At 55.2% G+C, this 26,364-nt stretch overlaps 1 protein-coding gene across 2 annotated transcripts in view; it reads left to right on the forward strand.

Moving 5' to 3' along the window:
* Positions 1–7,439: 7,439 nt before the first annotated feature.
* LOC106860604 (syntaxin-binding protein 4-like) overlaps positions 7,440–26,364 on the forward strand; it is a 46,165-nt gene continuing 27,240 nt past the window's right edge. Inside the window, exons 1-5 of one of the 2 annotated variants that reach the window (XM_014888505.2) lie at positions 7,440–7,507; positions 17,317–17,390; positions 22,716–22,811; positions 23,597–23,666; positions 24,656–24,730. In XM_014888505.2, the coding sequence (XP_014743991.1) occupies positions 7,440–7,507; positions 17,317–17,390; positions 22,716–22,811; positions 23,597–23,666; positions 24,656–24,730 (383 nt within the window). Of the gene's footprint in view, positions 7,508–15,705; positions 15,768–17,316; positions 17,391–22,715; positions 22,812–23,596; positions 23,667–24,655; positions 24,731–26,364 lie in introns of those variants that run through there. The other variant, XM_088174125.1, reaches the window with a different exon arrangement.

The raw sequence follows: 26,364 nt of genomic DNA on the forward strand, positions 1-26,364 counted from the left end.
GGCCCCCGGCAGATGTTGGACCCTCCAGATGTGCAGGGTCAGCCTGACACCCCCCAGGAGGCAGGGCACGGGTGGGGAGCAGCTCGAGGGGTTCCTGGCCTCAGTGGGGCCGTGATGGGCACAGAGGGGCAGTCACGGGGGGGCTGCGGCTCCTCCCGGGGGGTCTCTGTCTTTGGGGATGAGCGGTACCTGGAGCATCACTGCTCCTGTGAGGTGCATCGGCACTGCCGGGACACCTCCAGTCCTGAGGACGGCTCTGGACCTTTCACAAGAAACACACTGAGGGTCTGGAGCGTGTCCAGAGAAGGGACCAGAGCTGGGGAAGGGGCTGGAGCACCAGGAGAGGCTGAGAGAGCTGGGAAAGGGGCTCAGCCTGGAGAAAAGGAGGCTCAGGGGGAACCTTCTGGCTCTGCACAACTCCCTGACAGGAGGGGACAGCCGGGGGGGATCGGGCACTGCTCCCAGGGAACAGGGACAGGACAAAGGGAAATGGCCTCAAGTTGTGCCAGGGGAGGTTTAGGTTGGATATTGGGATATTCTTCACGGAAAGGGTGGTCAGGCATTGGCACAGTAGTGGGGTCCCTATCCTTGAGGGGATTCAAAAGCCGTGTGGATGTGGTACTCGGGGACATGGGCTAGTGGTGAATACGATGGTGGTGGGGGAGTGCTCGGACTCGATGATCTTACAGATCTATTCCGACTTGAAGGACTCCATAGGGCACCGGGATGCCTCCCCCAGGCCCCCCGCAGCCTAAGAGGTTTTGCTCACACATGCACACAGCAGTCAGCAATTAGGACCAGCTCTGGCCTTTTTATCCTGGGATTTTGTGCCCATGCGGGATTAAAGTCCTGATTGTAGCCTCCCCACCAGCCCCAAATCCTCTGCTGATTTTCGTTCTGGGGGCAAGTCAGTGCACGCTGTGACCTATTGATCCCGATCCCTGCGTGTGCCGGATCTCCTGCGCTCCGGGGCGCCCTTAAAGAGCGCTGAGCGCTGCGGCCGCCCGGACATTCCCGCCTGGGTCCGGGGAGGCTGCGGGTCCCGGCAGCGACAGCGCAAGGCAAGTGTGTGATTGTGTCTGTGTGTGTGTGTGTGTGTCTGTGTGTGTGTGTGTGTGTGTCTGTGTGTGTCTGTGTGTGTGTCTGTCTGTGTGTTCCTCTCTGTCTGTCCATCTGTCCTTGTTTCTCTGTGTGTGTGTGTGAGTTTCCTCCATCCCAGTTCCATGGTTTGTCCTCCTGGATCCTTTTAGGGGGTGAGGCCGTTTCCCTGCAGGAGCTGAGCGTGCCCAGGGCTCTGGTGCTGGGGTGGCCTGGCTGTGCTGCCCAGCTGTGCCAGCCCCTTCTGGGCAATAAGATGAGCCCACAGACCCACAGAGCCTGGAACCCACTCGGGGCTGGGCTGTCACCCCACAAACAGCAGCACTCTGTGTGCCCGTGGCCTCATCCAGCCAAGCACCTTGGAGCCTTCGGTGAGTGGGGATGGATTTAAAACCCTCCTGGGAGCCCAAGGGAGTGCTGAAGGTGGATCTGGTGGGGGTGGGGGGACCAGATCGTGCTGGGATTGAGTCCCAGGGATGTAACTTGGGCCCTGTTAGCTGCTGAGCGTGGTGGTGCAAGGCTGGAGCAGCCCAGCAGCCCTCAGACAGCCAGAACCAGGGCTGGGGCCTCTCCCTGCTCGGGCTGGGGCCATCTCTGGGCTCTCCCTGTCACCAGCCATGGCACCAGCTTCCATTCTGCCTTCTGAATAGGTTGTGAGGATCCCCTGGGTAGGAAGGGTTCATCTGATCCCCAGGACCCGTGGATCCCTGTGGGACCCCTGGCAGCCCTGGAGCCTGGCACACTCCCTGCCATGGCCATCAGTGCCAGGCTCCTGCCCGTGCTGAGGAGCACACCAGTGTTCCCCTGTTTTTTTAGGAGGAGGATTTTGCAGATGCTGTGATCTTTTTGGAGGCTGTGAGCATCCTCATCCAACCTGCCCAGGCAGCACCTGCATCCCCATCCTCCCTCCAATCCTGACACAAGGGGAGGTGAAGAGGGAGAAACCCAGCCCCACTACTTTTATTTCACTGCGTGAAATTCTGCACGTCTTTATTCAGCACTAGAAACGCTTTCTGGTTTTTGTGCTTTTGGATCCTCCCCGTCTCTAGCAGCAACATGTTCTGGATGCTCAAAGGACTGGTTGCTCCTCTTTCAGTTTCCAGAACCATCCCAGAGCCCCCCTCCTTAAACCCTGTATGAAGGTGAGCAGAGGTTTAGGGATGAAATGCCTCTGCCTACCAGAGGGGTTTGCTTTCCATCTCCTCCTGTGCCAGTTCTGCAGCCTTAATCCTCCTAATCTCCCCACATCTCTGGCGTGGCTCATTTTTGTGTGCAAATGCCCTTGAGAGCAGCAAAATTGCAGCTGCTGGGTGAAACACCAGGCGGAGAGAAACTCCAGTGTAGTGGAAAACTCTGTCTTATGTAAACTGCCCAGGTATCCTGCCTTTACCTTGGCTTGGGATCAGAGGCACTGCACAAAGCCTCCGTATACAGGGTGGTTTTGGGGACCTGGGGGCCTGTGGTTTGGGGGTGCTGGCAGCTTTTGTTCAGGCTCTGGTGCCTGCCCAAAGCACCACACGCCCCGTGCTGAGGTTCCCTCCTCGGCTGGGCTCTGCCAGGGTTGGTTTTGCAGCATTTATTTTGCAAATGAGCCTTTTGGTGGCTTTACCGATGCAGCTGGTCCCTGCTGTGCTCCGTGCCCTCCCGTTGCATCCCGTGCCGCTATCAGCCCCGGTGCCAGCGGCTCCTTGGAGCCTCCTGAGCACGGAGAAGCGGAGCTGTCCTGCCAGCCAAGAGCCCTCCGTGCCCTGTGAGGAGCAGGTGTGGGGCCCCTGTGGGGCAGCAGGAGCTCGTGGGAGGATGCAGTGTGCTGCACCCAGCCAGATGTGTTCCCTTGGCTCCTTCCCAGCCCTTAAAACACCCACGGAGCTCCTTCCACGGGGCCACCGAGCGCCTCGACAGAGGCAGCAATGTGGCAATATTGACTTAACCTGGGTAAGAAGCTCTTGAGCTGCTGCTGCTGCGGGAGGGGAGCGGGAGAGGATCACGTTTTATGCAACGAGATGACATTTTCCTGGCAAGCCCTTCTCTGGCATCCCAAGCCCTGCTCCACCCTGTGCCAGCCCCAGCGGCCCGGCCGAGGCTGACCCCACTGCCGAGGGAGCAGGATGGGCAGGATGGGCAGGATGGGCTCCAGGGGTCTCATTCCCTGCTGACACCTGAGCCGTGGGCTTGGCCATCCCACCCCACACAGCCCATTGTAATTCGGGACGGCACCAGGGTTGGGTGGGTCAAGCCAGCAGCGGGGTGGTGGCATCCCCTTCCCCACGAGCCCCAAAAGGCACCGTGGCAGTGCCGAGGGGTTTGGGGGACCCATCAGAGCAGAGGAGCCAGGCATGGAGAGGATCAGCCCTGGCAGCTGCTCAGCAATGTTCCTCAATGAAGAATTTTTGGATTTGACTTCTGATGGAGGGGGGGTTGAGGCAAAACAACTTGGAAATCTCTTCCAAAAACTCGAAGGAACACAAACAGCAGTAGATGAGTCAAAATCTCATTTATTTTCTGGGTGGGGACTTTTTGACAGCCCCTGAAGGGCCCAGCTGAGCTGCTGGCCCCCGTGGCAGGGGTTTGGGGTGGGAAGGGAGTTCCTGCTCGCACGGCAGGAAAGCAGGGCACTGAAACACCTCCGTGCTGCCGCTTCCTCCTGGCGGCTCCCACGTGCCCAGGAATGCGGCCGTGCTCGTTCCTAACTGGTCCTGAGCCGGGCGAAACCTCCCCCAGCTCCGTTTGGGGCTGCTTTTGCTCTGGAATCAGCAGCCAGCGTGGCTACCCCGGCCCCATCCTGCAGCCCCCGCCAGCCTCCATGACTTTAGATGGCTCTGGTGGGATGTGGTGGCTCAAAGGACCAAGCTCAGGGTTCCTCAAACTGTAGGGAATAAGTAGAATAAAACAAGTGCATCGCTCCTGATGCCGAAGGATGGGAAAGCTCCTGTCCCGGCAGGGAAGTGGCTTTTTCTGCTGCAGTTGCTGGTTTGAGCACAAGTGCCATCAAGGGACTTCATATTGAACAAACACCAAGCGAAAGCGGGTGCAGGCAGCCAAGCAAAACAAAGGCTGAGAGAGGCCGGTGCTCTGACTCATTTGGCATGAAAATGCAGCACGGAATAAATTAAGTTTGGCTCTTCCTCATCCTCCCGGCACGGTACGGAGCAGGAGAGCTGCGTCGTCACCGGCTCTGGGGTGGCTTTGGGGACAGGCATGGGGACATCTGCACCAAACTGAGGGGGGAAGGGGGAGAGGGGCAACCGGCGGGACACACCCACCCTGGCAAGTCCCTGTCCTGTGTCCCCAGCCATGTCTTTTGGAATGGCACTGAACAATGTACAGCTGGGCTGGATGTTAAGATCAGGATGTGCATCCGAGACAGCAGCAGCTTCTCTTGGTCCTTATTCTCCTGTCTCATGAAGAAGTTGGGTCCCAGACCCTCAGTGGGGACACACAGGTGTCGTCATCATCATCATAATCATCATAGAATTGTCACAGCGTGGTTTGGGCTGGAAGGGACTTCAAGTTCATCTAGTCCTCCTCTGTCAAGGCAGAGACATCTTCCACAAGCCCCATCCAACCTGGCCCTGAACATTTCCAGGGGCATCCACAGCTCCTCTGTGTCCCTGTGCCCCTCAGTGGCACGGTGCTGCAGCCCTGAGCACCCGTGCAGGAGCGCTGCTCCTGGCTAGGACATCCCATGGCTGGGACCACTCTGTCACAGTGGCCCAGAACACATCGAGAGCAAGAAAAAGGTCAGGGCTTCAGCGCAGGCTTTGGCCTGTGATGTAAAGACAGGGAATTTCCGGGGTGTAATGTTTGCATCTCTATTAATATGCAGCTGGAGCGCACCCGGGGGCAGCTGCCTGAGATGGGCGAGGGAGATAATGCCCCGCTTCCGCCAGCGCGGAAACTCGCGGGGGGAAAGGGCAAGGCAGCGCCTGGCCCCGCAGCACGTCGCTGTGATTCAGCCCAGAGCCCGCCTCGGGGGATGCTGTGACCCCCAGGGCTGTGGGACACAGGGGGACACATCCATGGGGCTCCCGGCAGCTGCAGGGAGGGCGGTGGAAGTGATGGAAATGGTGGAAATGATGGAAATGGTGGAAATGATGTCCCAGCGCCCCGGGTGCCTCAGCAGAGCTGCACCAGCGGCAGCAAGGCAGGCTCAGGGTGGCCCCGCCGTCCCCGCGGCTGCCGGGTGCTGTCCTGCCCCAGAGCGGGGTGACACTGCCTTAGACAATCCCGACTGGTGAGACTGGGAGAGGCCGGCCCGGCACCCCGCGCCCGCCCGCTCCCCGCGGTTTCGGCAAACCCAGTGCCCGTCCTCTCCCGGCGGCACAAACCAGTCCCGGGACTCACACCCAGCACCGCCCGGCCCGCGTTGCGACAGCGCTGCGAGCGGGCGGCTCTCCCCGCACCAGCCCCCCTCGGCATGGCTGCGCTGGGGAGGGCGCGCACCCCAAACGCACCCCAAAAGCGTCACGGGGTGCCCCTATGGATGGGGGTCCTGGGCTGGGTGCCCTGCAGGGCCGGCCCCTAAAGCAGAGACGCGCACAAGAGGGGATCGGGACAAGGTGGTGGCGGCTGTCCTGGGCGGAGGACTGTGGCTCCTCAGGGGACCTGTCACCGGACTGGGAGGCGACAGGTGAAAAGGATTTTGGCACCGGCACATCCTGCACAGTCACTCGCAAAGGATGCCGAGCGGGATCAGCCTTAATTCCCCGCCTGTCCCAGCAGCAGCGCCCCCGGGCAGCACCCCGGGCACAGCCCGGCCCTCCCTGCTCTTCGTCACAGCCTGGGTGACAGGGCTGGGGCGGCTGCTCTCACCCCAGGGGTCCAGGTGTCCTGATTCCTGTCACACGGGTGCTTCGGCTGGAGATGCCACCAGTCACCACTGAGGTCCCAGCCCTGCCAGGCCCAGCACTGCACGATGCCCCAGATGTGGGACAGGTCACACTCGCCTCTGCTGCTCAGTGCTTTCCTCAGCTGGTCCCCAAGTGTCCCATCCTGAAGCAATGACATGAAGCTGTGCCAGGGGAGGTTTAGGTTGGATATCAGGAAAGGTTCTTCCCCAGAGGGTGCTGGGCACTGCCCAGGCTCCCCAGGGAATGGGCATGGCCCCGAGGCTGCCAGAGCTCCAGGACTGTTTGGGCACCAGGGATGAACAGGGTGAGATTGTTGGGGTGTCTGAGCTGGACTGGAAGATCCCAATGGACGCTTCCCACTCAGGATATTCCATGATTTCATGTCCCTGCATTACCTGGAGCTGGGAGGAGCGATGGGCACAGGACTGGCCCTGGTGAGGCCGGTGGCAGACACAGACAGATTCATTTCATAATCCCCAGGTCCCGGCTACCCCTGGCTGCTGCCCTGGGATCATAACTGATGGAAAAAGGGAGAAATTAAATACACAAAATGCAGTGGGTCGATACTCATCTGGAACTTTTTCATCACCCCGAATCAGGGCCTGTCTGTCCATCCTGCTGTCCATCCATCCCACCCACAGCTGGACATGAACAAACACGGCTGGGCTGGCTGTGGCCTCCTTGCTCTGGAATAATTCCCATTCCAGGATAATGCTCCACTTCAAACAGTTTCTGTCTGCCCACCAGCACTCACTCCTAGGGATTTGCTAATAGTCTAAAGGATAGTTTGGTTGCTGGGGTAGGATCAGAAAACCTTAAACAGTGGTGAAAAATACCCAAATGCAAGACTTGTTCCCCATAGTAAATTATATATATATATATATATATAATATATAGAATACTATCCTGCAGTGGCCAGGGGGGAGGGAAGCCTGAGTGCTTCCACAGCCCAGGCTTAATGCAGGTCAAAGACACCTACAATTGCTTTTAAATAATTTGTGGTGGGAGGTTAACCATGGATTATAACCATCATTAATGATTATAACCATTATTAGCAGCCACTGCAAGTGCAGGGGGAAGGAGGGGCTCGCTGGTAGGGGGCTGAAGGGATCCTTGTGCCAAAATAAATGTTTGCTTTATTGGACCAGGGCCGTGGTGGATCGGGACAGTGGCACGGTGGCACCCGGGTGATGGGACACTTCGCTGGCTGCCGTGGGGGTCCCGTGGCCGCCGTGGCTCCCAGCCCCGGTGTGGCTCAGCCCTGCTGGTTGGAAGCAGGCGCAGGCGGGTCCCGGCCCCGCAGGGTTTATCTGGGGGGCCGGCAGAGGGGCGATCACATGCTCGCCCGCCCGGGATTAGGTGCAGCCGCTGCGGCGGGGAGCCGTGCCAGGGAGCCGTGCCGGGCAGCCCCGCCAGCCGCCGGCACTCGGAGCCCATGGCCCGGGCCAGCAGGAGCCGGCCGGGGCAGCCCTGAGGGCTCGGTGGGGCCGGATGATGTCCTACCTGCAGCCCCCTGGCCGGCCCCTGGAGCGCTTCGATGGGCTCTCCCTCATCTACTGGTGAGCGGGGCGGGATGGTGCCACACCGGGAACGGGATCGGGCATCCCTCGGAGCATTGGATGCGTTCTCCAGGGGTGGCGTCAGGGAGGATGTGTTCCGTGATTTTTGTGTCCTGTGGCTTTTGGCGAGGTTCAATTTGGGTCATTTTGGTGGCCCCTCTGCTGGGGCAGGGTCTGATACGGGTCCCACGGCACCTGGAGGGGCCACGCGCAGGTGAGGCCGGTATTTATCAGCCAGGGCTGCGAAAGGGGATTTATTTTCCAGGCAGCAACTGGGGAAGAACCTGCAGCCTCTAATAGCAGCTGTGTGTGCTCCTGCTGCAGTGCTGGGCTCTCCCCATTGGCAAAACCTCCCCAAAGGGACCTTGTCCCCTCCTTGCCGGTGCCCGGGGAGCGGGGTGGGTGCGGGGAGGGGACGGGAGGTGACAGGAGGTGACAGAAGGTGATGTCTATGTAGGGCAGAGAGAGCCGGCGGGAGCGCGGCTGTGCCCGGGGCCAGGGTTCAGAGCGTGCGGCTTTAGCCGATTAGCTGGGGGTCAGTGGGCCGGAGCCAGAGCCGGCCTGGGCCCCGCCGGGGTTCCGGACCACCCCGAGGTTTGGCCGAGGCTTTCCCGGGCTGGCCACACCTGGGCTTCTCCCCAGGCGAGACCGGGAGGCGAGGGCACGCTGAAGGCAGCCGGGGCCGCGATCCTGCCGTGCTGGGCCATGCTCCATCTCCGGCTGAAGTAGGTCATTGGGGCTGGGGGGGCTGGCAGGGTGGCGAGGGCAGCACCCCGGGGTCACTGCGACCCACACGGTGGCTTGAGTCGCTGCGTGGATGCTGCTCTGCTGCTTTTGGGTGCAGAAAAGGCAGAACCGGTGGCAGGGAGGTGGTGCAGGACAGGCGTGACCCGTGGCTGTGTTTGGGGCAGAGCTGCCGGCTGGGTGCTGATGCTGTGGGGCCGTGGGGAGTGGATGGCAGCAGCCCCATCAGCTCATTGGGGACCCCTGGGCATCCTTGGCTCCACGGGGCTGCCAAGTCCTGGTGCCCTGCCCCTGCGAGGCAAAAATTCTCAAACCCCATTTTCTACCACACAAATCTGCTGGTATGCTGGAATTTTGGGTCGAATTTGCAGCTCCCTCAGCTTTGTCCTCTGGGTTGTATTTGGTGTTGAAGGAGGGGGTGGTCAGGGGTCCCCCACATGTGGCGGCTGCCAGATGTGCTGGCTGGTGTCCGGCTGTCACCGGCTCCGTTGGGACGCGGCGGAGGATGGCGAGCAGATGGCGGGGAGATAACACCTCCCCGGCACTCCGATAAGGATGACCCCGCTCTGCCGCTGATTAAAAGATTAATTTTGGAGTTTGAAATAGGAATTTGATAAATAAACGCGAGCCGTCAGCAGAACCTCACCCGGCAGTATCGGGGCGGGGGGCGGTGACTGCCGTGGCTCATCCCCGGTTCCTCCCGGTGGCGATGCCGCCGTGACCCCGCGGGGCTCTCCTGGACAGCGGCTGCTGGAAGCTCTAAGCGAGTTTTTTTGCAGTGGTGGCTTCTGTGCAGGAGCTTTGCCAGAGCCGGTAGGAAATAAAAGAGCCCTGAAGGCACCATCGGAGCCGGGCAGGTCCGTGGTCAGATCATGCTCTGTGTGCTCCGAGGGGTTTGGATCCGCTGCCGGCTCCTCTCCAGGCGTGGCCGGGTGCAAGACTGACCTGGCACTTCCACCAATCCTCTTGGAATTATTCTTGCTGCCAGTTTATGGCTTGGGCAGGGGTCTGGATTGGAGCATGGGGGTGCTTGCAGCTCAAGGATGGGTCAAAGCTCTTCCCAAGAGCTGCACTTCCAGTTCAGCAACATGTTCTGAAATCTTTCCCAAAAATATGTGAATTTCTCATCTTTCCGTACCCAGCCATTTCCCTCACCTCTCTCTTTCCATCTCTATTTTAATGGATTCACGTGGGTGAATTTCCTGCTGTGGTTCTCAGGTTTTCTCCCAGTGATGTGAGGTGGATGGGGGGGGGCAGGCCGGCAGAGCAGGTCCTGCAGCCCCCACCAGCCCCTGTTAATAAGTTTATGACCAGTCCAATCCCACAGCCCAGGGGATTTAGGCAGGCAGGGAGATTCATAATCCTGTTAACCCTTCACAGCAGTTGACACCCAAGCTGGGGCCACGGGACCAGTCCCCAGGCAGAGCAGCAGATCCACCTGATGGGAAGGGGAGGAGGAGGAAGGAGAGAGTCTCCCTTCTGGGAGAGATGTTACCACACCTTGGAGCTGCTGTGGTGGAAATGAAGGCGCCTGTTTGGGCTTTCCCATGTGATTGTGTTTGTGTTAATCCCCATCTCAGGATCCAAGGTACATCCAAGGGTTGGGCTGGAGCAGATGTTGGGGGAAGTCCAGCTCAGCTGGGCTCTGGCATAAATGCCTTTCCTAAAAACTTCTGACAGACCAAGCCTGACCTCCCTTCTACCTTAAACAGTCTCTCCTAATTACTGCAAGACAGGCTCATTGAAGAGGTTCATTTTGCCTTTTCACCAACCAAAACCTTTTGGAACAGCACAGGAAGAGCTGTGTGTTGATGTAAATTGGAAAAGTCCTGTAGCCCCTTGTTGTGGTTTAACTTCTCCAAGCCCCAGCAGTTTCTGAGAGCAGCTCTGCCAGGCAGGTGCCCATGGACTGACCATCTTCTCCCTGGGCAAGAAGAACCTCCAGAAAGTGATCCACCACTTTTGATGCATAATTGTCAGGTGGTATCAGCATCCTTCTGTGAGCCCCTCCCTACCTGGGGTGAAGATGATGGGCAGCAGAGATCTGACTTTCAGACATCAAAAGTTCATTGGGATGAACCCCCCGTGCTGGAAAAATCCACTGGCTGAGAGGGACGTTGGAAATAGGGATGAAGTTTGGAGGAGGGTTATAAAAGGGGTTGAAGAACAGAAAAGCCTGGCCAGCAGTGAGAGGTGACATCTCCACCTGCCCAAAGTCTTGGTGGCCATGCTGCTGCAGATGTCCTGGGAGAAGGGCCTTCCTCCCTGAGGAGTGAGAATGTGCATCAGCCTCAGGTGGAGACCCCCTCCTCCAGGAATAGGAGGGAACAAGCACTGGGAAACTGCCCAGCCATCAAATACTCCTCCCCTCTCCATCTTCAGGCTCGGCTCAGGGGGGAGTGAGGGGTGCTGCAGCAGCAGCAGGAGTGGGGAGGGTGAAACCCTCCCCAGGAGCTGCTCTGTGGCCTCTGCAGCTGGAGGGGTCAGAGGAAGGGATTGAAGGATACTGGGGCCCACATGGTCCTTGGGAGGAGGAAAGTGTCCATGGGGTGTGGGGACAGGGATGTGGGATGGTTGGCAGCCCTGCCCGTGGGGATGAGGAGCAGTGTCACCCCTCCAGGGCTGGCTGCACCTCCTGCCACCCTCTGCCCAGGGAGATGCTGAGCCCAGGGCTGGGATGGGAGCACAGGATTGCCCATCCCTGAGTGCTTCCTGTAGGACCTACCTGCTTCCTTCACCAGTAATTTTGGCACTGTGGTTCCTTTGGGTGCAAGGTGCACCTGGAGTGTTCCAGCTGGACACAAGAGGAAAACTTTTCATAATGGGAACAGTCAGTCTTTGGAATCACCTCCCCAGGGAAGGGATGCATCCCCCAGTGTTGGACACTTTCAAGGTTCAGCTGGGCTGGCTTGTCTAGACCGTACTTTTGACAAGAAAGGTTGTACCAAGTGCTCCTTGAGGTCCCTTCCCACCTGGTATTCCATGACTGTTTGTTCCTTCTTCTGTTCAGACTTGTCTGTGAGCATCTCTGATCTCCTGAGCTCATCTGGAGTGACTCCATGGGTGTTATTATGAGAATACCGTGGGCAGCATGGGGACTGTGGGCAGCTCCTTCCCAGCTTCAGAGCTGATTGATTTTTTGATTTATCCCCAACGCTTTGTAGCTGATCCTGCAAGCAGCACAGTTGCATTTTTCCATTTTCTAATCAGATGTAAAAACCTCTGCAGCCTACACTAATGTTGTTGTATCACGAAATGAACTCCCTCAGTAATGATCCAATGTTCCTGCTGATGCCTGGGCAGCCCGTGGCTGCCAGAGTCAGTGGGAGGATGGCAGAGACTGTGACCCAGTGCCCTGCTGGGGTGAGCCCTCCCACCTCCAACCTCCTTAATGCTGCTTTCCGGAGCCCAAAGGCCTCAGACAGATCTCACTTCCACTGCAGGATGTCTTCCACCTCTAATTCCCACCCACACAAACCTGCTTGGACTCTGCTCAGTCTGACACACAAGCTCCCTGCAGGCTTGGGGGTGCTGGTCAGCATAACCCCTTCCCTTCCCCTCCCTGTCCCTTTTTGGGATGATGTGGTCCTGCCTGGATCACCCAGGGCTGCTGCTGTTGGATCTGGCCAGGGTGGGCTCAGCTGTTCCCCACTCCTGGATCGTGGGTTTAGCCTGGATGTTGGGGCTGCAGTAACTGAGGAGATGATGGTTCCATTTCTGGTATGGTCTTAACATGGCCTGGAGATGACCCCATGTCTTGGTTCAAGACCACAAGTTCTGGGCACAGGAGATATGGAATACAATGACACTTTGGGCTGCCCAGGATACCCCACCTGAGCAGCCAGGCTGTGAAGGGCTGTTTGGCTGGGGGAGAACTCACTGACCCCCGGTTTCAAAGGGAAGTGTGTTTCATGAGAGATGAGCCTTGAGTGGTGTCTTCCCGTGGGATTTTTGCATTTGCTGCTGGTCATGTTGACTGTGTGATGCCAACAGTGCCATTAAACCCATCACTCCCCTCCTGCTCCAGCTGCTCCCAGCTCTGTTTGCTTCTTGGGTAGGAAGGACAAGGGCAGCCCTGAATTATCTTTGCTCACAACTTCACTATTGGTTGTAGCTGTTTCAGCCATTCTCTTCCCCTCTTTCGTTCCTGAAGCCCAAACCATCACCACCACCTTCTCCACTGCTTCCTCCTGGCAGTAGTTTCTGTGCCTCTCCCCAGCACTCCCAGTTTCACTCTCCCACACTTTCCTCTTCATGCACTCTCAAAAAAAATAAAAAATATACTGGAAATGCGCCTGACTCGTGCTGACCCAGCATTTTTAACTCTATGCTCTTGCTCCAAGTCTTATTTGGATTCTATTTACAGTTTCACCCATCCCTGCTTATAAATTGTAGTGTTAAGTAAAACTGACTTATACAGTTTCCCTCAACTTCTATTAAAAATATTTTTTCAGGCAAAAATAATTTTTCCATTGGGAAAAAATAAATCATTTTTCAATGAGTTTTAAACTCATTTTTCTAGCAGTCAATGAAAAAGTGGACAAACAAGTGAAACATGTTTGTCTGCTGTCCAGCCCAGTGGAGTTACTTTGTTTTAATTCACGCTCCTTCTATTCTCTCGTTTATTAAATAAGCTGAAGTCTCACTAGCAGCTCCCTGGGATAAGAATCCTGGATTATCTTGGAGTTGCTCAGCTGGGTCTCAGCTCCCTGAGGATCCTGAGCACCGAGCACAGGCCCTTTGCCAATGGGATGTTTGTTTTCCACACAGGTTATACAGATTAGACCTGGGATCCCTGGGCAGATCATAGGGTGCTTATAAATCCTTCCTGAATGTGATTACAACTTTTAAACCACTGAAAATCCTCGGAATTGTTTCTGTTAAAGTTTCCTCTGATAAGAGACATGTTAATGAACGGGAGCAGCAGCAGTGTCTGATGCTTTTGCCAGGGTTGGTGTGTGTTTTGGAGGATGGAATTGAGGATCTCAGTGTTTGGAGAGAAAGTTGGAAGCTGAGCACTGCTCCTCTTCCCTGAGGGCCTCTTGGATTTGGTTTTCATTTATTTTACCAGCTTGTGGACACGTGTGTGGTTTATTGCAACATCCCACCCAGTGGGAAGGACCAGGAATCCCAGCCTGGGGCAGGTGAAGGACTTCACGTGTGGTGCTGAGCCCCAAACACATCTGTTTAACCCTGAGATGCAGAAATCAGGGTGGGTGAATTACTGAAGTGCCAGGCAGGAAAATGTTCCCATTTTCCTGCAAATTTTAGATTAGCCTAACTCTAGAGAGCTTTCCTGCAGCCCTTGTGAAACTGGTCAAAGAGGTCACAAAGTTGGAAAGGACCTTAAAGATAATCTCATTCCACTCCCTGCCATGGGGATGCATCCCTGGCCTTGGAGATTTCCAGGGATGGGGCAGCCACAGCTTCTCTGGGCAACCTGAGCCAGTGCTTCAACTTTATCCTTTTGCCATTGCCTCTGGTGCCTGTGCAATCCCTTCCCTTCAGCATCTCTGATTTATTCCAGCCAAGACTCTGACCCGTGGATCAAGGCAGAAATTGTGTGATTAGTGGTGTGACAGTGCATTAGCAGAGTCCCAGAGCATCTAGGAAGGTGGTTCGTGGTACTTTGGTGGTGGGATGGAAACATCTCTTCCTCTGACCAGGATGGTTATTGGAGGACTTGGAGTGGGACCCTGAGTGTGGCTGCTGGGTGAGGGGTGCCCAGAAGGGTCACACCAAGCTGGGCATGGTGCCAGGACCCTCCTGCCCCTCGGGGAGCTGTGCCCTGGTGTGGAACAGGCACAGAGGGAGGGTTCCACACCACAGCACTGAATTTTTGTGCTTGTTCTGCCACAAAACCTCCTGGCCAGCCTTGAACGAGTCACTGAGAGCCAGAGCTGGTGGTCAGCAGGTGATGGAACCTCCTGCCTTAATTTTTTGGCTCTCCACACCCTGATTATTTTCTGTGGGATGGCAGGAGAAAAAGTATCCCCCTGCTGTGGGATTCTGAGGGGATGGGCACGTTTGTGAGGCTCTTGAAGGCTGCAGCATGCAACAGATTTGGAGATGGGCCCGGGTACCACCCCTCGTGTTTAGTCTGGTTCAGCCAAAGCCTTGAACCAGGTGTGGGCACATCTTGCTGTGCAGGGGTGTGCACGATGTATCCACCAGCAGATACATCTGTGTTTGTCTAGTTGGCATCACTTACCCCAATTTTCGTTTTTTTTAGCTAGATAATTTAAATTTTAGGAAAGTTTTGGCCACCTGAAGACAAACTACTCAGATTTTATATGTCATGTGAATGTCCTCAAATGAAAGCAATTTAAAAAAAAATGCAGGACGACTTTTCCAATTTGTCATTGTTCTGAAGCACCTTGCACCTGCCCATAGAGGCCATAGGGGAAGCTCCAGCTGGTAAAATCAGTTGTTCACACATGGGAACAGCAATACCCAGCAGCTTGGGCTCAAGGAATGGTTTGGCAAGGAGTGGCAGTGCCAGGCAGGCACGTCCACAGCGCTGCAGCCACTGCTCTGCTAACGAGGCCAAGGGCCACTAATGGGGCCTGGCCAGGAGCCTGTGGAGACGCCGTGGGAACAGCACGAGGAGGACACCAGTGCTGGAGTCAGGGCCAGGAGCTTCCCTGTGACCTCAGATGTCCTCCAGAGCTGGTTGGGATGCAGGACTCGTGTCCTCCTGCAGGTCCAGGGGAGGATGTTTCCCTTCTCAGGAAAGGTCACCAGATCTTTTCCCCCAGGATCACAGCCCTGCTCCTGCCAAGCTCCAGGGTGGGCAGTTCTGGTCTATTCCCATCCCCTGGCAAACCTTGGATAATCTTTTTTTTCATCCCCCATCCCACAAGACGGGGGTCCTGCTGTTTCTCCAGCTGGATGATGCCACCAAGATAGGGATGGAAGAGGCTCAAAGGCAAATCAGGCTTCTGACCTCCCAGCAGACAGGGGGACAGCTGAACTTGTTCTGCATTAAAAAGGAAATACTGTGGGCTGGAAAAGATGCTAAAAGAAAAAAAATCAACATCAACCCTAAACCCCCTAAGTGCCACAGTCTGTTACTGCTTCCAAAGCTTTGCTGTGGATTTTAATCCTTTAGGGATGGTGACTGCACACGTCCCACACCGAGCGCTGCCCTCCATCCCTGGAGGGGCCATTCCAAGTAATTCCCGTGCCGTGCTGGGGATGGGGCCGGCCCTGCTGGGGCTTTGGGAAGGCGCTCGGACGGGCGGCGCTGGCTCCGGCTTGCGTAAGCTTTAATCTAAAGTTGGAGATGTTTGGAGCTGATCTGTGTTAATGTTGGGTGGAATTAACATGCATACGGGGAGACCACGTGATGCCCTCCGACCTCCCCCTGGGTTGGTTTGGGGTTTTTTTTCCCATTTTTTTTTCCTTCTCCATCACTTTAACGGATTCCTGCCAAATCCCAGTGGCTGGTGCCTGGCACCGCCGGTAAGATGCCCGCGGTGTCTGTCCTTTACAAGGGAGCCATCATCATCAGCAGGTAAGCAACCTCCCCCGGCTGGGGTGGGACTGGGGAGGGGCCCGGGGGTCCCGCGTCTTGCACTTCCAGCCAAGGTTCTTCCCTGTGGGTTCCCCAGGAGCAGGGATTGCGGGGAGAGCACAGGACACTGTCGCTGGTTGGGTTTTCAGCGCTGGTGGCATTGGCAGAGCTCGGGGCTGCGGGGCGGAGTGCGGGTGATGATAAGGGCTGATCGCAGGAGGATGATGATGATGATGATGATGGTGATGATGATGGTGATGATAAGGGTTGATCGTATTTGCTGGGCTGTAACTCCATCCGTGTGGTGCCTCCAGCCCTCCCTGAGCGCCCGCGGCTCGTCCCGGGAATTTCCTCAGCGGTTTGCTCAAAATACGCTGAAAATCCTGGAAGGGCGTTGAAGCAGCCTGGGCCCAAGGCTGCTCTGCCTTCCGGGATGCCTTCGAGCTCCATTTTTCAATAGCCAGATGTGGCCAGTTGTTTGCTCAGTCTTCGGTACAGTGCAAGGATAGCAAGGAGGGGCATTTTTTAACAGGGAGAAAACATTTCCAGTCCAAATCTTGGAGGTGGAAGTTACTGGCTTTGCCAGTTTGATATTTTAGATATTTTGAGCTTTATTTTGGATTCCTGGTAAGTCCCTGCAGGTTATTCTTATCCTGCACCCCGCTGGATTTGGAGTAGCTTCTTGTTTCCCACGGTGTTGTTCCTCCTCATCTGTGTTCAGATCTGGGAGCTGATATCGATTGGGAAATGCCTTTTCTCTTGTGACTGAAATGCTGGGAAGTGTTTTGGTACCTCCTCACCCCTGGTTTCCCACCTGGCACATCTGGGTCGGGGTTTCTCAGATCAGGGTTCATCCATCCTGAGGAGCCCAAGGAGAAATGCTGGTGGTCCCAAATTTGGAGTCTGGCATCTGTGGTTGTGGCAGGGTGTTTCTGGGGTCGTTCATTTGGGACCTTGCCTATGGGTGTTTAGGGGAGACTCTGGGATGTTTTGGAGAGTTACTTGGCTCGGGGGAGTCTCAGGTGTGTGATGCTCTTCCACCTGCTCTAGCTTGTGATGAGAAGCTCCCACCAGAGCAGCAGGACTTGGAGCAGCTCTTGCATCCCCTTTTCTAGACCCTCTGCCTCCGCTAAAAACCTTGAGAGTGGATTGTGTCTGGCTGTCTTCATTACAGGCTGCCTGTGTTTGTGAAACTGCTTTATTCCCAGAACACGGCTCCGAGCTCTGATCTCATTTCCCGGGAGCTGCACAGCTGTCCAGCCCCGATAATCTGGGGTAATGAATCACAGACAGGTCCATCAGATTTGCTGGGTGGGGAGGATGATGTTCAGCCCTGCACATATTCTCTCATTTATCTCTGTAAATCTCGGGGGGGCTGCCTGGGGGCTGGGCTTTGCCCGTGTGGGAGCAGTGGTGGGGCTGTTCCTCCCCTGGTGCCTGCAGTGTCCAGGCTGGAAGGGACAATGTGCCTCTGTGTGTGCTGGCTGGCCACCTGTGCCTCTGTCCTCTGTGGCCCGTGACAGAAAGCTGCTCCTCTTGTCTCCCCCAGGACACTCATGGGACCATATGGGATGGATCGAACCGTGCATTCCTTCGACTTCTACGAGTGTGCAAACGGGCTGGGTGAGTAGCAGGGACAGCAGCGTGGGCTGGGACACCTCACACGTCCCCCCAGTCCCCAGAGCTGTGTCAAGATGTGCCTCCTTGTGTGAAGTCTGGTGTCTCACTGCTTCTCTCGTGTCTTGCACCTGCCTGTGTCGAGCATCCTTTGCACCTTTTGCAGCTGGGACATTAAAGAAATGTCAAAATCCCATCTAATTCCATGGAGATGCTGAGCAGCTGCTGCTGGGAGCTGTGCAGGAGCCACAACCTCTCCCCTGAGCAGGATGAGGGGGAGGGGCCTGTCAGAATTTTCTGGATTAAATCAATTTAAATGCTAAATAAAGAAATAAATAGAACCCCCAGCACTTCCCTGCCCCTCTGCCATCCCAATGGGTGATGGAAGGTGTTTCCTGCAGAGCTCCTGGGGACTGGGATGCATGAGCTGGGCTTGGAAAGTTTGGCCCACAGGGAAGGGAATGAGCACTGAGTGAGTCAGGTGTCCTTCCACAGAGCTCTGAACTTCAAAGCATGGAAGAGAAGGGAAAAGAGAAGCTCCCATCCATTAGAATGTGAGAAAGTCCCAGGTTCAGGACACTCAGCCCAGAGAGATCCAGCACAGCATTTCTTCTGAGCTCTGTGTATTCAGTGGTGCTCTGTCATGGACTTTATAAATATCTGTGATCCTGCATCAGGATTTCACAGTCTGTCCCTAACCTTAATTGTGAGTGCAGCCCACCCTCCCACAGAGCAGCTGGGGAGCTCTTGGTGAGACCCCTGAATGACCATTTGGGACAACTCCTGAGGAGCCACCAGAGAAACAAGTTCAAGTTTCCTGAGCCCTGAGGTTAATTATGGATTAATTATTGTCTGTTTCCAGCTCTGGGGTAACAGGATTTTCTGCCATGGGGGGATGTCTTTGCTGACTCTTCCCCCAGCCATGAGGTTCACAGTAGCTCAGAGAAATGTCTTTATTTGGTGAATATGATATTTTAATCTCCAGAGGCAGATTTGGTTGACTTGATGGGATTTCAGGTGCTGGTTAGATTAGCTCATTAAAGGAAAAGCCTGATGGGGCCATCACTGACCTCTGGAAGATGTGACAGATGTGGCAGTCCTTTGTGAGCCACTCACTGCATTCCAGTTCCTCTCCTTTCCCTCCAGTCTGTGACCAGAGGGTCTTTGCAGGGTCTAGCAGAACTTCTACAGCAAATTGAGATGTACCAGAGGAAGCTACAAAAACGTGGATTTCCTAGTGCCATCAACAGCTGGCTTCATCCTCTCCTGTGAGGCCTGAAGCACTCAGGACAAGTAATCATCCTCCAGTAATCATGGAATGGTTTGGCTTGGAAGGGACCTTGAAGCTCATGTCACTGCACCCCCCTGCCATGGGCAGGGACACCTTCCGCCATCCCAGGCTGCTCCAAGCCCTGTCCAGCCTGGCCTTGGACACTGCCAGGGATCCAGGGGCAGCCACAGCTTCTCTGGGCACCCTGTGCCAGGGCCTGCCCACCCTCCCAGGGAACAATTCCTTCCCAATATCCCATCCAGCCCTGCCCCCTGGCAGCTTAATCATCCCTCTCTGATCAGTGGTGCTGACAGAACCCCTGTGTCTGCCAGAGGTGTAGCTGCTCAGAGTAAGTTTATTTGAGAAAAGAAAGTGTCTCCATGAGTTTCTCGGGCTGGATGCAGGTGTTATCCCAGGATGCAGGTATTATCCCAGCAGTTTTCCAGGTAGGATCAGGTGTTATCCCAACAGTTTTCCAGGCAGGATGCAGATGTTATCCCAGCAGTCTCTCAGGTAGGATCAGGTGTTATCCCAGCAGTTTCCCAGGCAGTTTGCAGGCATTATTCCAGCAGTTCCTCTAGAGCAGCAGCGCTGCTCGGTGCCAGGTCAGCGTTTGGCCGCGGGTCTGTTGCTCTGTGGCTTTCGGTGGAAACCCACATGTGAACCTCAGCAGAAGTTCAAAGGGGTTACCTGGCAGCTCCTCAAACCTGAACCTCGAATTAAAGAATAGCCATCAAAGGGAAGTGCTGATTAAGGAGCATTTCTCAGAAACACTGAGATCCCATTATCTTGACCTTCATCTGCTTAGGACAGGGCAGCGAGTGATTCACCTGCAATCTGTCCCTTCCTCCAGACAGAAAAAGCTGGCGGGGGCTGCAAGATCAACAGAGGGATTAAGGGAAATGTAATTGAACATTGCCAGCTTAGGCACGGAGCTGGGCCCCTCTCTGTGCCCGGCCTGGCAGCCAGTGGGGTCAGGATGCACCCGGGATGATCCCAGTTGGACTAAACAACCAGATTAGCCAGGACACCCCCTGACCTGTGGGACACGGATCCAGGAGCAGGTGAGATTATAGCCTGAGAACTGCGACTCTGGCATTAGTGGGAGGGGGATTAGAGGCACCAGAGAAGCTTGAGGGTCTTGGAGAAATTTATAGGATGGTTAAGAGCCTAAAGAAAACACAGGCTTGGCCAGTCTTACCTCTGAGCCCATCTGGAGTTTTCCTTGCAAACTTTGTTCTGCAAAAGAGAAAAAAACAGGGACGTGGGCATCAGCTCCAGGACCTTTGCCAGAAAGGAAAGATTAAATAGAGGGATCCAAAATAGGCTAGATTATCTGGCCCTAAGTATGACTTAATAAGCATTATACTGGGACTTTGATGAGGTGATAATTAAGGAGCCGTAATTTACCTACACTAGGTCCCAAATAGAAATTTGATGGAAGTAAATGTTTATAAAATATGTTAAAAAATATCATGCCAGGAATGGTGCCACCACAGCCCTGGGCGATTCAGGTTTGCTGCCATCGGTCACCTGCTGTCCTCTGGTGTGGTCTGAGCCCTGGAAGGGGTGAGCCCTCCCTCCTCCTCCTCCCTGCCCTTGTGGGGACTCTCCAGCGGATTTTGGGGGGCAGGACTGGCACCCAGAGCACCTTCTTGGTGAGGTGATGGGTGTGAGTAGTGGGCAGAGCTCAGCAGCATCCAACTGCTTTCCCAACGTGGGAGTTAAGACTCAGAGATGTTTCCTCCCCCCATCCAAGTTTGAGTGTGTCTGGAGCAATACTGTGAGTAATCACCGATTTTAATAACAAGATCGGATTTTCTCATGACATCGTCGGGGATAAAGGAGGATTTGGAGATCCTTCAGCCATGTTAAGGCATTATTACAATTGATTTGCAGACACAAAAGGGAAATGAGTCGTTATTGGTTTGATACCTCGGCACGGGTGCCTGTCCCACGCTGGGCTGCTGGGGGATGCTGCAGCTGAGCCTCTGCAAGGTGCAGATTTTTTATTATTTGTCTGATGTGCTTCATCGTTCCTAAGTCCTTTGTGTTACGGTGTGAAGGAAGATGGAGGATGAGCTCCTGAGTCATCCCCTTGCCTTGGAAGGACTTCCAGTCTCCTCCCCATGCAGGGGAACCCATGGGGCTTTGCAGGACCCCTCATGCCAAGGTTTCTCAAGCCCGTCCTGGGGTGCCCTTGTTCCCTGGGGTGTCTCTGCAGAGCCCAGCAGAGGGATCCCCTGGCTCCAGAGGGAGCAGGGAAATTTCCAGCTGAGCATCCCTGGCCATGAGCAGGTTTTACCATGGGCCCACAGCTGCAGCATCTCCTCCCCACTTTAGTGCCCAGGTGCCTGACCTGACCCACACCTGGGTGAGGCTGTGCTGCTTAGAGATATTTTTCTTGGGCAATATTTCCAATTCGAGTGAATTTCTTTCATAATGCAATGGAGAAAATATTAGGGCCCATTCCTGAGGTGTTCTGCTCTGAGTTCCCTGTTCCAGCAGTAAAACAGCTCCTCACAAGTGCCTGGTTAATGCATTAAGCCCAGGGAATAAACTCCAGCACTCAGACAGGGCTGGGATTTGGAGCTTGGGAAAAGCAGCAATTGGTGCATAAAGAAATGAACTGGGAAAAATGTAATAATTTAGTTTTAATCTAATTTAATATGAAAGTGACTTGAGAAATGATGAAAACTGTGTGGGGCCTGAGAGCAGAGCTTGGGCTACAAAAGGAAGGAAAACAGGGATGGAAATGGTGCTGTGTCCTGAGTAATCCCCATCCAGGATCCTCTTCCCTCCTGCCTGGTTCAGAAAGGTTTCCCACGTTTGGGGAAGCAGCTGTGCCCTGTTTCCTGCAGGGAGGTGTTTTCTGCAGCCAGGACCCCTCCAGGGCTTAGAGCAGCCAGGACAGAGCTGGCCTGGCACTGGCCATGGCCTCAGTGCCTGTCCCCAGCCTGTCCCCAGCCTGCCCTCCTGTGCAGAGCAGCAAAATGCCTGACTGGCAGCTCTGGGGAGAGATTTGTTAATTAAAGCCAGGCTCTTTAATCCTTCTGTCCACAGCCTGGATCTTCGAAGTAGGACTTAACAAGCCCTGGATAAATAAGTCTCTCGGACCTTTTCCTGCCAGCCAGCTTACACTGGCCACAGGGACAGCCCCGTGGCCAGAGGGGTGGCTGTGAGGGGCTGTCCCTGTGCCAAGGGGCTGCTGGGTGTGCTGGTCAATGGGGGTGGCTCAGAGACAAACCAGGGGTCACCTCCCTGTCCTGCCTCAGCTGCTCCCCCCAGGCCCAGCTCTGACAGAAGTGGCCACTCCTGGAGTGTGGCTCTGCCATCGGTGGCTGTGTCAAGGCTGGGGGGTCTGGCAGGGGAGCAGAGATGTCCTCAGCACTGTGGGACACTGGAGCTTGTCCAGATGTGCACAGGGAAGGAATCTCCTGTGGGAAACACTGTCACCAGGAGTGTTTTGATCTGCGGCAGGAGCAGATCCTTTCCCATCAGGGATGAACTTGGAGCTGCTGGAGCAACTCCAGGGGAGCCCATGGAGATGCCCCAAGGACTGGAGCCCCTCTGGAGCCAGGCTGGGAGAGCTGGGGGTGCTCACCTGGAGAAGAGAAGGCTCCAGGGACACCTCAGAGCCCCTTCCAGGGCCTAAAGGGGCTCCAGGAGAGCTGGAGAGGGACTGGGGACAAGGGATGGAGGGACAGGACACAGGGAATGGCTTCCCATTGCCAGAAGACAGGGATGGATGGGACATTGGGAAGGAATTGTTCCCTGGCAGGGTGGGGAGGCCCTGGCACAGGGTGCCCAGAGAAGCTGTGGCTGCCCCTGGATCCCTGGCAGTGTCCAAGGCCAGGCTGGACAGGGCTTGGAGCAGCCTGGGACAGTGGAAGGTGTCCCTGCCCCTGGCAGGGGTGGAATGGAATAAGCTTTAAGGTCCCTTCCCACCCAAACCATTCTAGGATTCTGTGAATTTTGGGTTGGGGCTGCATCCCTCAGACATGGCCTGTGCAAGCTCTGACTCTCCTGCCATTGTGACATGGGCTGTGTTTTCCCTGCAGGCATTAAGGTCATTGGAGGCATCAAGGAGCTCACTGGAGAGGAATATGGAGTTTATGTCAAGAGGATCCTTCCAGGGGGTGTTGCTTATGCAGACGGTGAGTGAAACACAGGGCAGAATGCCATGAGGTCTGAGACCAGCCCAGATCCAGGGAATTTATTTCACACTTTTTTTCATCCCTTATTAGATATTTTGGGTGCTTGCTTGGAGATTTTCCAGTGGTTGGGGGTACTTTTTAGTGTGGTAGTTCTAATGGTGACAGCAGCCTTGGACTGGCTCCTCAGCATCTGTACAATTGTTTTGTGTGTGTAGAGCACGACTCATCTCTGCCACACAAAAACCTTCCTGTCCTTTCCCACCTCCCTGTGGTCCCAAAATGACCAGAGATCCTTTTGCAAACTCAGCTCTGCTCTGGGTCATTGATTTCATTCTGAATATGTTCAACTAAGTAGGTATTAGGGGTCTGCAGAGCTAACCTTTTACAACTTCAGCTGAAAAGATTTTTTTTTCCCCAGCTGTTACATCATTTTTCCATCCAATAAAGGAAAGTAAATCCAGAACAGGTGGAAGTGCCTCTCGTGGTTTTCTCCCTGACCTCGAGCTGAACTGCTTGACCTCAAAGTGAATTAAGCAAAAGCTTTATTGCAGTTTTCAGTATTTACTTTTGCAACTTCCTCGAGCAGAGGAAGTGCTGGGACTTTGGCACAGGTTTGTTCCGGGAGGTTGCAGAAACTTCATTTATGGACATCTGGAAAAACAGGTTGGACGAGCATCTCCGGAACAACCATCCTGTCTCTGGGCACAGGGAAGAACTGCCCAGCCTCTCCCAGTCCCTTCAAGCTGTATTTTCCACAGTTTCTATCCATTAGTTTTCTTTTCTAGGGCGCCTGCAGCCAGGAGACCAGATCCTGGAGGTCAATGGCGATTCCCTAATTGGGGTCACAAGCGAGAGGTACCATATCCAAATGGAAATGTTCCATTCCTGCTGCTTTTGTGTGATTCTGTGAAGTGGCTTAGGCTGTGGCTTGTGTGGAGGACACCAGGGCATCACTCTGTGTGCTGTTCCCAAGAAGCAGCTCAGAAATTATCAGACAGAAAGATTCAATATAAAAATAGACCAGTGAGCCCAAATTGTGTCTGAGATACTCAGACATTTCCCTGAAATGCTGGGTTTTGAACAGCTCCTGGCACCTCCACTCCATCTGCTGCAGCTTCCCAGCACATCCTGCAGTTCCCAGCTGGTGCCTGAGCCTGACAGTGCTGCTCCTCTTCTGGAGCTGCAATCCAGCCCCTCAGCTCCCCACCAAGAGAATAATTAACAGCTCCACAGGAGCACCAGCACTCTGGGGGCTCTCCTTTCCCATTTAATTCGGTGCTATCCTATTACCTGCCTTGCATTCCTGCAAGGGGTGCCGAGCCTGGATGGGAAGCAGCACGAGGAGCTGGTCCTGATGCCAAAGCCCCACAGCAGCTGGGTTTGGGGATGTCCATGAGAACATCTCTGTGGCTGTTGGAGGCTGTGCCTGGCTCCCAGCAACTGCCCTGGCTGCCAGGGGTACTTGTATTTTGACCCAGAAAATGGCTGTCCCTGGGATGGAAACTTCCCCAGGCTGGGAATTACAGAATCATGGAATGGTGTGGGTTGGAGGGATGTTAAAGATCACCTCATTCCAGTGCCCTGCCATGGGCTGTGCAGGAGGATTTGCTCACCACCACAGGCATCTTCTGGGTTTTGCTATCAGGGACTTCTCACTTACTGCAGAAGGGGGAAAACCAGGACAAGGCTTGGCTGCCCTCGGCCTCACTGCCAGGGCTGCTCCACAAACATCCAGCAAAGCCTTGGCTGCTGCCAGGGTCTGCCCAGCTTTGAGACAAGCAGGGTGAGAGCAGTGGAGCATCACTGGGAGCTGGGGTTGATGTGTCGTGGTCCTTGTGTTCCAGGGCCGTGGACATCCTGAGGACGGCGTCGGCCACCAGCCACATGCGCCTTCTGATAGCCCGCGATGACGACGCCAGGTCAGGGGACACGGTACACTGGGAAGGGGATTGTGACACTCCTGGGCACCACAGCTGGAGAGCCTTGGGCCAAACCAGGCTCAAACCCACGGGGAAGGCAGAGGTGGCCACGGGTCTTTGATAACTGTGGGAATTCAATGGAGCTGTAATGGAAGGGAAGCAAAGCTCCAGCCCCGCCTGTGTGGGGTCTGTGGGACATCCCAAAGCTGGTGGCTCCCAGCTCCAGCCCTGCCTGTGCCAGGTCTGTGGGACATCCCACCACTGAGCAGATTTCCAGAGGTGTTTCCCCTGGAAGGACCAGGGCTGCTCCAGTCTTGGCTGTAGGGTGGCACTGCTCCCTCTGCTCTGCTGTGTGGTGTTTTAGCACATCCTGCACAGAGCTCTGGATGAAGATGCACAGGCACAGCAGGATCTTCCCTTTCCTTCCAGGGTGGACACATTGACTTAAGGTCTTCCTTCCCTAGAGGTTTCCTCCTTCTCAGGGAGGATGAGAAGTTTCTCCCTGAAACCTGTCCCCTTGTTGCTCCCTGGAACACCTTGCTGACTCTGGAGGGACTCAGAGGGTTTGGAAGGAGAAGGAAAGAGTTCAGGCTTGTCTTGACTGGATTTAAGCTGTGTGGGACAATGATGGTGCCATGAGAGAGGGCAGAGCTGTGGGAACCAAGGTATGGATTAGTGGGGTCTTTGCTCCCACGGGAGATCTGGCACAATGTGCTGACACATCCTCTCCCTTGATAGGAGCAGGGGTTGGGAAAGCTGAGGGGCTGCAGGAACCAGAGGGAGGAGGGTGGGATTTGGCAGGGTGTGGCTGTGGGCAGGCAGGTTCCTGTGCTGGGGCTTTGCTCTGCCCGTGGGTGGCTGAAGGACAGAGTCCCTTGCTCAGTGCACCCACATCCCGTTAGTGTGGGAGATGATGGATGCACTCATTCCTTATCCATCAGCTGCTGTGCAGCGTTCCTGCCCTGGCAGAGCAGTGAGAGTGCTGTAATGACAGGCTGGGACTAATTCTGACACAGCAATACACTGCTGGAAGAATTATTTGCTATTAATGACTGGCTGCTTTTAGCCACCTTCTTCCAGGGGAAATAGCATCTCCTATTATTACACTAAGTGCAAGTCCTTCAGCAGCTCTGAGGAAGTGCTGGGTGAAGCAAGTAGGTCACCAGAGATCCCTTAGTCCAAGCAGGGATGCTCAGGATGCAGTTTTGGATCACAGCAGCCCCCTTGGTGGGGCAAAGTGCCCGTGGGCATCTCAGCCTTTGCCAGCCGGAGGGATGGGATCCCACAGCTCAGCTGGGATCCTGTGTCCAGCGGCAGCAGGAAACACTTCATTTCTCAGCCAAAGCCCCCAGTGCAGGTTTTCTGCCTCCACCCTGATATGTTTCAAGCTGTTCATGACTCGATGTGGTTCCTAATATCCCAAATTGCAGCAGATGTTTCCCGAAGCACACACAGCCGTGGCTCCAGTCCCCCCTGCTGTCGGCAGTCCCGAGTCCCCTGCAGGGAGCCGGGCCAGGCAGGCAGGGCAATGAAACTTTAAGCAATTTATTTGGCCTCCGTTCACTGTTGGTTATCTGTTAAATCTGCAAAAGGTTAGCCAGAGGGAGAGGGGGGAAGTAATCAGTTTATTTATT

This window comes from Sturnus vulgaris, chromosome 16, assembly GCF_052056855.1.
Source record: "Sturnus vulgaris isolate bStuVul1 chromosome 16, bStuVul1.hap1, whole genome shotgun sequence".
NCBI classification, from domain to species: domain Eukaryota; kingdom Metazoa; phylum Chordata; class Aves; order Passeriformes; family Sturnidae; genus Sturnus; species Sturnus vulgaris.